This window comes from Eretmochelys imbricata, chromosome 2 (genome assembly GCF_965152235.1).
Source record: "Eretmochelys imbricata isolate rEreImb1 chromosome 2, rEreImb1.hap1, whole genome shotgun sequence".
Taxonomy (NCBI): domain Eukaryota; kingdom Metazoa; phylum Chordata; order Testudines; family Cheloniidae; genus Eretmochelys; species Eretmochelys imbricata.
In genome coordinates this window covers 45,451,122-45,463,201 of record NC_135573.1, presented here as the reverse complement: position 1 = coordinate 45,463,201, position 12,080 = coordinate 45,451,122, and the positions used below count along the sequence as shown (strand labels likewise).

Genomic DNA, 12,080 nt, shown 5'->3' with positions numbered 1-12,080 from the left:
AGTGGTCACTTTGGATGAGCTGTTACCAGCAGGAGAGTGAGTTTGTGTGTGTATGGGGCTGGGGGGGTGAGAAAACCTGGATTTGTGCTGGAAATGGCCCACCTTGATTATCATACACATTGTAGGGAGAGTGGTCACTTTGGATAAGCTATTACCAGCAGGAGAGTGAGTTTGTGTGTGTGGTTTTTGGAGGGGGGTGAGGGAGTGAGAGAACCTGGATTTGTGCAGGAAATGGCCCACCTTGATTATCATACACATTGTGAAGAGAGTGGTCACTTTGGATGGGCTATTACCAGCAGGAGAGTGAGTTTTTGGCGTGGGGAGTGGAGGGTGAGAAAACCTGGATTTGTGCTGGAAATGGCCCAACTTGATTATCACTTTAGATAAGCTATTACCAGCAGGACAGTGGGGTGGGAGGAGGTATTGTTTCATGGTCTCTGTATGTATATAATGTCTTCTGCAGTTTCCACGGTACGCATCCGATGAAGTGAGCTGTAGCTCACGAAAGCTCATGCTCAAATAAATTGGTTAGTCTCTAAGGTGCCACAAGTACTCCTTTTCTTTTTGCGAATACAGACTAACACGGCTGTTACTCTGAAATGTGGCAACTTGGACATCATGGTAGCAGTAGGGCTGGTTCATACAGTGGAACGCCAATTCTGGGCCCGGAAAACAAGCACAGACTGGTCGGACCGCATAGTGTTGCAGGTATGGGATGATTCACAGTGCCTGCAAAACTTTTGCATGCGTAAGGCCACTTCCCTTGAACTTCGTGAGTTGCTTTCCCCTGACCTGAAGCGCAGGAATACCAAGATGAGAGGGGCCCTGACAGTTGAGAAGCGAGTGGCAATAGCCCTGTGGAAGCTTGCAACACCTGATTGCTACCGGTCAGTTGGGAATCAACTTGTAGTGGGCAAGTCTACTGTGGGGACTGCTGTGATCCAAGTAGCCAATGCAATCACTGACGGTCTGCCATCAAGGGCAGTGACTCCGGGAAATGTGCAGCTCATAGTGGATGGCTTTGCTGCAATGGGGTTTCCTAACTGTGGTGAGATGACAGACGGAACACATATCCCTATCTTGGCCCCAGACCACCTTTCCAACCAGTACGTAAACCGCAAGGGGTACTTCTAAATGGTACTGCAAGCAGTTGTGGATTACAAGGAACGTTTCACCTACATCAACATAGGATGGCCGGGAAAGGTGCGTGACATTCACATCTTTAGGAATTCGGGGGTGTTCTAGCAGTTGCAAGAAGGAACTTACTTCCCAGACCAGAAAATTACCATTGGGGATGTTGAAACACCAATAGTTATCCTTGGGGACCCAGCCTACCCCTTGCTCCCATGGCTCAAGAAGCCGTACTCAGGCAGCCTGGACAGTAGCAAGGAGCAGTTTAACTATAGGCTGAGGAAGTGCAGAATGGTGGTAGAATGTGCCTTTGGACGTCCAAAAGTTCGCTGGCGCTGTTTGCTGACTAGGTTAAACCTCAGTGCAACCAACATTCCCATTGTTACTGCTTCTTGCTGTATGTGCCATCTGTGAGAGTAAGGAGGAGAAGTTTATGGTGAGGTGGGAGGTTGTGGCAAATTGCCTAGTGGTTGATTTTGAGCAGCCAGACACCAGGGCGATTAGAAGAGCACAGCTAGGCTCGCTGTGCCTCAGAAAGGCTTTGAAAACCAGTTTCATGACTGGCCAGTCTATGGTGTGACAGTTGTGTGTGTTTCTCGTTGCTGCAAACCCGCCCCCTTTGTTGATTTTAATTCCCTGTAAGCCAACCACCCTCCCCCCTTCGATCACAGCTGGCAAAGGAAATAAAGTAACTATTGTTTTGAAACCATACATTCTTTCTTTATTAATTAAAAAAAAAGTGAGATAACTGACAAGGTAGTCCGGGTGGGGTGGGGTGGGGTGCGGGAGGAGGGAAGGAGGAAAGAACAAGGTCACATTGCTTATTGTAGCCACACTACAAATCAAAACTGTTTGAATGACAGTCTTCTCTTGCTTTGGGCCGCCCCTCCCATCCCCACGTTCTTGGGCATCTGGGTGAGGAGCATATGGAATTTGGGGAGAAGGGCAAGTTATACAATGGATGCAGTGGGGGTTTGTGCTTTTGTTGGCTTTCCTGCAGGTCCAACATATGCTTCATCATGTCCGTTTCTCCCCCATTAGCCTCACATTGCCTCCTGCCTCTGCTCTTTGCGCTTACTTAATGCTTTCCTGGCCTCTGCCTCTGAATGCCTCCATGCATTAAGCTGTGCCCTGTCAGTGCGGGAGGACTGCATGAGCTTGGAAAACATGTCATCGCGTGTGCATTTTTTTCGCTTTCTGATCTGCGATAACCTCAGTGTTTGGTTTCCATGCAGCCGCAGTAAACCTTTTGGTACACGGGGTTGGCTTCATACACCTTCGTAACATGTGGGAATGGTTTCAAACTGCAGCACCATCCTTTCCCATAGCAAGCAATGCTGGTTGGGTTTCACGTTTAAAAGGAGGGGCTACGGTTTTCGGGTGGATGTGCAGCACACACCTCCCCCCACCCCACCGCATGACTATTCTCTTGGATGATCCCTTCACCCCTCCCCCCGCCGCGTGGCTATTCTCCGGGATGATCCCTTTTAGCCAAGCGCGAACAACCCAGCATGAACGTGGTCCTTTTACTGTTCCCTTACAAAAATTCCTCTATTTCAACCAGGTGACCATGAATGATATCACTCTCCTGAGGCTAACACAGAAAGATAAAGACCAAATGTTGCTTGAATGTGACCAAAACCCAGGACCATTCGCTGCCATGCTTTGTGCTGCAATGATTCCAGACTACTTGCTACTTGCTTGGCGAGGTAAAGTGTCCTACCGTGGAGGATGAAATAAGGCAGAGTACCTCCAGGAGAGCTTGATGGAGATGTCCCTGGAGGATTCCCGTTCCATCCCCAGACATGTTAACAGACTTTTCCAGTAGCTGTACTGGCCACAGATACATCCCAATTCTTCAGGGCAAATCAAACAATCGCTTTTAAAGCCTCTAGTGTAGTACAAATGTGCACTCACCAGAGGTGTCTTCTCTTGCTTCAGGGTCCGGAAACCTGCCTTGGGAGGGTATTGGCTCCAGGGTGATGAAAAGGTCCTGGCTGCTGGGGAGAACGGATTCACCGCTTGCCTGCTGCGCATTCTCCTCCTCCTCCTCCTCATCCACAAAATGCTCCTCCTCTCTTGCAGGTGTCCATGGACAGTGGTAGGGTCCCTCCTAGAATGCCATGCAGCTGATCACGGCTCTGACTCGGAGCAACTGTTTGCCTCCTTTGTCTTTTGGTAGGCTTTCCTGAGCTCCTTACTTTGACGCGACACTGCTGTGTGTCCCTGTTGTAGCCTCTCTCCACCATGCCCTGTGTGATTTTGGCAAATATATTAGCATTTCTTCTTTTTGATCAGAATTCGGCCTGCACAGATTCTTCTCCCCATACAGCAATCAGGTCCCAGTGTCTCTTGTTTTGTCCATTCTGGAGGTCATTTGCGATTCTAGGACTGCACGGTCACCTGTGTTGCTGAGCTCGCCACGCGCAGGAAATGAAATTCAAAATTTCCCGGGGCTTTTCCTGTGTACATCAGAGTTCAAAGTGTTGTCCAGAACGGTCACATTGGAGTACCTTGGGATAGCTCCTGGAGACCAATACTGTCGAAATTACATCTGTACTACCCCAAATTCAAACCAGCAAGGTCGATTTTAGTGCTCCACCCCTCAGTGGGGAGGAGTACAGCAGTTGATTTTAAGAGCCCTTTAGGTAGGCGGAGTGGGGTTGGTTGTGTAGACGCATTGGTTATAAAATCAACCTAACACAGCTAAATTCGACCTGACCTCATAGTGTGGACTAGGGCTAAGCCTTATAAGTTTTTGGTAACTTCTCAAATACTCTGCTCTCCTGCTTTACATGTACTGGTCTTTTTAACTCCATTACCATTTTATTTTTCTAGTTTTCCTGGTCAGATGGTAGTATTCATGGACATGTAAGAGATAGGATTCTGCCTGTAGTATGAAAATCAATTTCTGTCACAGTGTACATCTTTACCACAACAAGTATTATTCTAAATTGTCTGCTTACAAAATATTTATTACTTAAGAGGACATTGTCATGTCTTTTAGACCAAAATGAAGTCATTTTATTTCATCAGCAAACAGGAAGGACCCAGTGTGGTGTTCTCTTGAGTTATGAGTTGCTCTGCAGGATGTGATTTGTGCACTGTTCAGTGCAGAAAATATATGCATGCTTGTTGATAGATTAAACTTCCTAAAGCAGACCCTTGTGAATGAGCAGCTGCATATAAGATGGGAATAGCAACTCAGATCTAAACTTTGGGAAAAAAAATCCAGTTGACCTTTTAAAGGGATGTTGGTTGGCATGAATAGTATCCTAATGCAAATTTTCAAATGGAACTCTGTCTCTTAATTACATGAATGCAATCATTTGTGAGTGTGGTAGCATTTGAACCTAGAACTGGTAGTGGAGATAGATGTAAGTATAAAGCCCCTATTTTGATAATTTGACCCTCTGTTTAGAAGCAAGCCTGCCAAGTATCATATGTCATCATCTTTTTATTCTTTATTTCTGAGTGAGGAATAATGTGTATGCCCATGTTCAAGCCTGATTGTCATAGCATGCTGTAAAAAATCCTTGAGGTTTCTCCACAATAGCAGTTTAGGAATATGGGTACTAATTTTACTAGAGCAGATAAAGCCAGAAAGGTTAAATGACTAGTCTGTAGTCTGATGAGTTGTACTGGAGAAAGAGAATTGGGCTTCAGGAGGAACTAGAAGCTGGGGTGTGAGTGTAAGTCTGTGGGTTGCTCCTGCGTGTGGTATAGATAGAAACAGTAAAATCCTGAGCATGTTTTCTTGGAAACAGCTTTATTAAATGTACTGCTTTTCTGACAGCTCTGCCTCCTTGTTGCATCATATATTGCTAATGAACCATTGTCTAAATCAGGGGTGGGAAAACTTTTTGGCCCAATGGCCACATTGGGGTTCCGAAACTGTATGGGGGGCTGGGCGTAGTGTATTAAATTGATCCTCGTAGGAATGTGCTGCTTACCATGTACTACTTAACGGCTGCCAGTCTTGGTGCTCTAAGCAGCATGGTAAGGGGGCGGGGAGCAGGCAGGTTGGATAAGGGGCAGGGGTCGGGGGTGGGATAGGGGTCGGGGCCGACAGGGAGCAGGGGGGTGGGGTCCTGGGGGTCGGTTAGGGGCGGGAGGTCCTGGCAGGGGGCAGTAAGGGGACAAGGAGTAGGGAGGGTTGGATGGGTCTGGGGTTCTGAGGGTGGCAGTCGGGGTGAGAAGTGGGAAGGGGTGGATAGGGGGTGGCAGCCAGGCTGTTTTGGGAAGCACAGCTTTCCCTACGCGGGTGTAGTGTATTAAATTGCTCCCTGTAGAAATGTGCCACTTATGGTGTACTACTTATGGCTGTCAGTCCTGGTGCTCGGTAGGTCGCACGTTCCTATGGGGAGCAATTTAATACACTACACCTGTCAGCTGTCACAGCTGCACTGCCTGGCAGGAGGTCGCAGCCCAGAGCGCTGGTGGCATGGCACACTGAGGCTGCAGGGAAGGGGCTAGGGGCGAGCCTCCCCGGCCAGGAGCTCAAGGGCCAGGCAGGACAGTCCCGCTGTCCATAGTTTGCCCACCTCTGGTCTAAAGTTACACAGCACATCACTGGCAGAAAGTGAGGGATATAGTCAGGTCACCAGATACCCAGTCCTTGCTCAAAGCCACTAGAGCATGCTGTCTCTGAACTCCTTGGTGGATTATTACATTAATACATATGGATTATTATTATGTAAATGTAACTAAACTGCTGAGCTCTGTTTGTTTGGGTTTTTGAATCCATTAAGCTTCCAATCAAACTGTATGAAGGTAAAACTACAAGGATCGGTTTTTTCAATTCATGCTTGATACAGTACTTGAACCTGCAGACCCCTGCATTTGTATTAGCAAGCTGGTTCATTCATTCTGTTCGTTCCCTCTGGGTGACCTGGCATTGGCCACTGTCGGAAGACAGGATACTGGGCTAGATGGACCTTGGGTCTGTCCCAGCATGGTTGTTCTTATGTTCTTATGCTGGTTTACTTCCACACAATTTAGTGTCTGATATGAAAATTTGGCCCTACAGATAAATTCAGACAGCATAAATATATAGCTCTTAAAAAACCCCAACTCCCCACAAAAAACTTAAGACTTTGGAATAGAGAAATAAAACTCATTTAGCTGGAGTGTTCATTATGGGCATTATTAAAGGAGACATCAGGTTGGTTGGCTTCTTGTACAACTACCCAGGACAGGGTTGTTTAACCAATTTAAGGTACACTCTTTCATCTCATAATTTATTTAACTAATTTCTGTAGGAATGAACATGACTTGAAAAACTACAATAGAATTATTAGAATTTTATTAGGTTGCTAATTCAGAGCTGTCATGGCCATTTTACAAATAACTACACATTTTAGGACCCAACAAGCTATTGAAGTCTATGAATGTGTTAACTATGGTAAAGGGCAGGGGAAAAAAGGTTTAAAATTAAAATGAATATTGCAAATGAAATAACGTTGTAAAATTAATTTAAATTTTTAAAAGAGAAACTCTTGTGCCCTGGATGGTCTTCCAATGGATGGGGCTATGGACTAGGACTCAGGAGGTTCTGCCACTGACCTGCTGTGTGACTTGGATAAGTCACTGTGCCTCAGTTTCCCCTCCTATCTGTTGTCTGTTTAGATTTGTATGCTGTTCCAAGCGGGGACTATATTTTACTTTGTGTACAGACAGTGCCTGGCACAGTGAGGTCCAATCTCAGTGGGGGCCTCTATGCAATACTATAATATGACACTTCAAGAAACGTAGTAGTAGTAGATCCCTGTATTTCTCAAGTCGTTGAACTTCCAGAGGTCTGTGGAAACCAGTATAGCTCCATTTCTTAAATGCTTGCTTTATTTAGACAGAGTGGAAGAGGCAAAGCTCTCAATGTCTTTTATCACCTCATTTTCTTGGTGTAGTGTCTTGATTTTCAAGTATATTTAAAAAACAAAACCAAAAGATCAGTAAATTTTCCACAGACTCCTCCTATTGATCCATTTTCACGCTAGATTATACATATTAGACTTGCATTAGCACCCAGTCTTGCTGTTTTTACACTGGCAAAACTCCTGTTCATTTGTTTTTATTAATGTGCTCAGTGCTGCAGCAGGCACAAAAGATGGCCCCAAGGATATCTATTTTAATATTACTCTTCAAGCTAAAACTATAATGTGATTTTGCCTGTAGAAGGCCTGCAGTATCAGACCTTAGAAGAATTACTTACTTCATTTACAGGGTGTTCAGAAAATTGGGAGTTATTAGTTTCTTATGAGACAACTTTATTGAGAGTAATATCAAACACCAGTGTTACAGCTCTGCCTTAATTGTGTATGTAGTGTAGAAATATTTTCTATTTTTGCAATTTTTACATTGAATTTTATTGTATTTTTTTTTTTTAAAGAAAATGAAGATAAGCAGAAACGTGCACCTCTTGCCTGTAAGGACATTGCTGTGCTCTTACAAATGCTTTAACCATCCTGGCCATGGATTCTTTGGAATTGCTGTACCATAGAGCAGGCAAGGAATTCACTCAGTACATCAGTCAGATTGCCCTCTTTGGTATTGTTTACCCTTACCCGAGAGCTAGTTCTTAGAGTTCAGTATTGTGTCTGTTCTCAATGTAAAATATATATTATGGAGAGATAATGAATTACAAAGAAATGATCTCCATATACATAATTATTCCGTTCAACTGTGTGATGCTGATGTTTTTTGGCAGACTTAACACAGCTTCTAAAAGTGGATGAATTAAACCAATGACATTGTTTAAATATGAGTTTTATAGTGTAAATTGTAAACAAATTGTATTGTGGCTTCATTGACAAATGTCTTGTTATGTTCTAATGTGAAATTATTTGTTTTTCTGAGAATTTAGGATCAAATTTTAAAGCTTCAAAGAAATATATGGAGACGTGTCAAAGTGATTCCTTATATATTTTTTCATTGCCATTATAAATCCACTTTTTTAGAAGTTTTGTATCTTGGCATACAAATGTCTTAGCGCAGGAGCAAATATGTATGAGTGCTTTAAAAATGAAAAAGAAAGATTACCAGTTTTAAGATTTTTTTTTTGCATAAAACAATTTTAATTTTTAAAGAGGCACATATGCCTCATGGAAAACTTTGAGAAAACATTCTATATAGAAACAATTCTTAGATGTTTTGTTTTTTGTGGTTTCTTTTCTTCCCTGCTTTCTTATCCCTTTGGATGTTTTTAGATTGAAACAGGCATTTTTAAATCTTTCTCCCCTAAATTTATAATCCTCTGTTAATGTCATTAACCTGTCTTTGCAACGAATCATAATGTTACGAACAGGGACCCTTTTTCTGGAAAGTGCTCAAGCATGTGCTTAAATGTAAGCACGAGCAGTCCTATTGATTTCAGTGGGACTGTTCATCTGTTGAAAGTTAAGAATGTGGTTAAGTACCTTTCTGCTTGGGTCCAGAATGATTTCAGGTGAGAATAAGCAGGAACAGTCACATATTTAAAGAGCAAAGACTGTTTTTAAACAATATGTTTCCTAGGAGTAAAGAACAAGTTAACAAATACCAAAAAACTCAAGCAGAATTTTCTCTAAATAGAATATTTTTGTAATTTTTACATTTCCATGAGGCATCGGTGGAGCACCAAAAAACATTTCTCAAGAACTTTGTCTCATAATATGGTGTACTCACTTCAAGTGAAATTCATTGCAGACAGAGGGCGTGTCATGGAACCAGTACGGTAATGCTGTGCAGATAATAGTGGGCGCAGGCTGAGTGAAGGGACGATTCACCATACCTCTCTGAAAGTACAAACAAGAAGGAGGGCATTGAGGATAGACTAGGGAACAAACTACCAGTTCTGTGCATATGCAGATTCAGTGACTAGGAACCCCATACAGGGGGCCTGGAGTAGAAGCTGCGAAAGGTCTCCATCCTCCACAGTTTCCAGGTAGGACAGTCTTATAGAATGTGATCACTCAAGCTGTGAGAGAATCCCACTTTTATTACATTATCAAAAATGAAGAAACAGATGTAGATGGAACTTTGGATGCTGAAATTCTGCTCTTTCACATGGACAGGAGCATCTGCTTTGCATTGCACACACTTGGTATACATACTAAATATGTTCTAAATACACATTTACATCATAGGTCTCGACTGTCCTATTAAATAACTAATGCCCTGAATGAATAACTGCCTGATCAATCTTTCTGTTGTATTTTCTCAGTTAATAGGCACTTCAGAGAGACATTTGGTTAGTTTGGTTTTAAAATAATTTGTTTTTAAAATAATTCAGTTTGACACAAATTGTCTGAAGCAAGAAAAGTTAAATTCAAAGCTGCCTTAGCCTCCTCCTTTTATTGCAGTGGAGTTATTTATACTTGGCTTCTAATACAATATGTGCTGCATTTTTTCCTTTTTGGCTAAGGTCCAGACTAATATTGGTTTAATATCTGTAAACATCCTCTTTTGGGGAACGCTACATAAAGTTTCCAACAGGATGCATTCAATGAGCTAATAGATTTGTCCTGTCTTTAATTACAATGATTATATTGCCAAGGCATAAGAAGATGAGTTAAGCAGTATCAGCCTTAACTTTGAAAAGCCTTGCCTGTATCAGATGTGTCACAACCTCACTGTCACTCATTGCCTTGTGTGTTAATTTCTTTGTGCAAGTATCTGTGAAATACATGATAAGATGAACAGAACACTTACACAACCTAGAAATGCCCTCCAGGTACCCAGTGAAACTGCAGCTTCAAGAAACTAAAAATGCTGCATTTTTGGCCTCCCTTCATCTCCAGGGAGGGGAGTGAGACACCAGTGACCTTCATGAAGATCTTGTTTGGGCGTGAATGGGATTGCATAGTCCTTGGGAACACACTTTCCCTGTAGAGAGAGAAGGACTCCATTGGTGGTGTCCATTTGATTCATTGTGTAATCATGCTGCAGGGCAGAATCACTGACTGCTCCTGAAGAACACTCTCTTCTGCTTAAATCAGCAATACTAATACATGCTGTGCTTATGCTGATGTCTGTGGTGTGCGGAATCATGCTCCAGGCCACCAGATGAAACAGGAGAAGAATACTTTTGTGTATTTTTGTAAAGATTCATCTGAAGATAGTAATAGTGACCATGACACAGAATATTCCATGGGGATTAATAGGATTTGGGGCCATCTACAACTCTCAGCTAGTCCTTGACTCCCAAATAGCATTTGTTATTACAATGAATGTCTCCCAGCAATGTTTTTGCCTGGAATATCTGTGGGTGTCACAAACATCCTGCACAGTAGTGAACTATCTGTTAAACTCCCATTTAAATCCAGTCAAAACTCCCTTGTATTCAGTGAGAGCAGGTTCTTCATACCCAAGTCGTGAGCCCTGTGGAAATAGTATTTGTTTCCACCTTAACTCAGAAAGAAAAGGAGGACTTGTGGCACCTTAGAGACTAACAAATTTAGAATCTCAAACTACTATAGGTAAGTGAAATCCAGCGGGTCTGATGTAAACTGATGGGGAGTGTGAAAAATTAAGGTTCACCTGCTATTTAAGGTCCAAAGGGTATTTTACTTTCTTTGATGTTTTTCCCAGATGTCTTTCTGCTATGCAGGCCTCATGTAGCACAGAAGGATTTTCAATAATCTTGCTGCTCCTGCTAGCAGGAATTAATAAAAAAGGAATGAACCAATATGGATTACCATTGTTCTTTTCATTGTGCAGTTTATATAGCTAACTAATTATGCTTGTATATCAATGCCAGTGTGATGCTACTTGTGTAACCTCCATGTTACAACAGGCAAAGAAAATAAAAAAGTTGTAAATACCTAAGCACACTGAAGTGTCACCACTGTGATGTCATCATAGGGCCCCTGGACATCGGTCAAAGGGCCTTCATAGGACTATTAGTAAGAAATATAGTTTCACATAATAACCAAGAAAAGACAGACTGAAAAGATTTTCAAAGTTAAATTTACATTAATCTATAATTGTGAACAAAATATTTATGCATAAATAAAATATTTGATATATGGATTTTCACAATACTTGCCTGAGTTGCAGCTTGAACACCCCTTAAAAAGGTTACTCTGCCTCTGCAAAACTCTTCACATATGATACAGTCCCTGGAAGCTCCAATGAAGTGAGGCTACAGCTGTGATATAGGCAGATGTTTGAACACTTGGGAAACACAAAGACAGCCTGATAAGGAAGGTTGTGCAGGAGGACGTGAAACCTCTGGGTTTATGGGGCCAAGGAAGGATCCATCCGAAGCAGATAATGGTAGTTGGGTGGGTACAGGGTCTGATCTGAGTGAAGAAGCAGTAAATATCCAAGTCAATGAGGAAGAATGCCAGGCTGGTAATAGCTGGGTGGAAGGGAGATTGGTAACCAGGAATAATGGGAGCTAGTGATAATAAAAGAACCCCCCAAATATAAATTTGCTTCAATTTAAAATCAATCAATTGAATCTATCATGCCTGTAGGTTCTCTAATTCAAGTTGTTTGCTGCATCTGGGATAGGTTGAAAAGGGACCCTATGCAAGGGGGATTTCAAGACAGCAGGCACAGAATGCTGTATTGTCTGTGCTCAGACCATGCTGGAACACTGGTGATACTTTAAAAATAATTGATAATGTCTGACGTAACAATTGATCACTTGAGAATGCCTTTAATGCATTTGAAGGTATGTACCAATTCTAAGGTTATAGAAATATGTTGCACTTGTATAGATTGTGACATATATTGCAGCCTATCCTTGGGACCGTATGGTATTAAGTTCATGTATCACGGTGGGCCAGGGATTGTGTGCAGGTCCAGTGAGGACGGTTCCCACAGCTTCAGGAACAAAACACAGTGGGGGTTGATTAAGGTGAATCAGCTAGGTTGTAAACACCTCCAGAGAGGAACTCTCCCCGGGAGGCTTGCATATACTGGTTCAAACTGGGTTTTCCAGAAACTAACAGACAAAGAAAAGG

At 42.6% G+C, this 12,080-nt stretch overlaps 1 protein-coding gene across 1 annotated transcript in view; it reads left to right on the top strand.

The window, feature by feature from the left end:
* LRRC69 (leucine rich repeat containing 69) overlaps positions 1–8,089 on the top strand; it is a 55,641-nt gene extending 47,552 nt beyond the window's left edge. The window contains exon 8 of the mRNA XM_077810037.1: positions 7,520–8,089. Coding sequence (XP_077666163.1) covers positions 7,520–7,630 — 111 coding nt within the window. The 3' untranslated portion in view covers positions 7,631–8,089. The remainder of the gene's footprint in view (positions 1–7,519) is intronic.
* Positions 8,090–12,080: the final 3,991 nt, after the last annotated feature.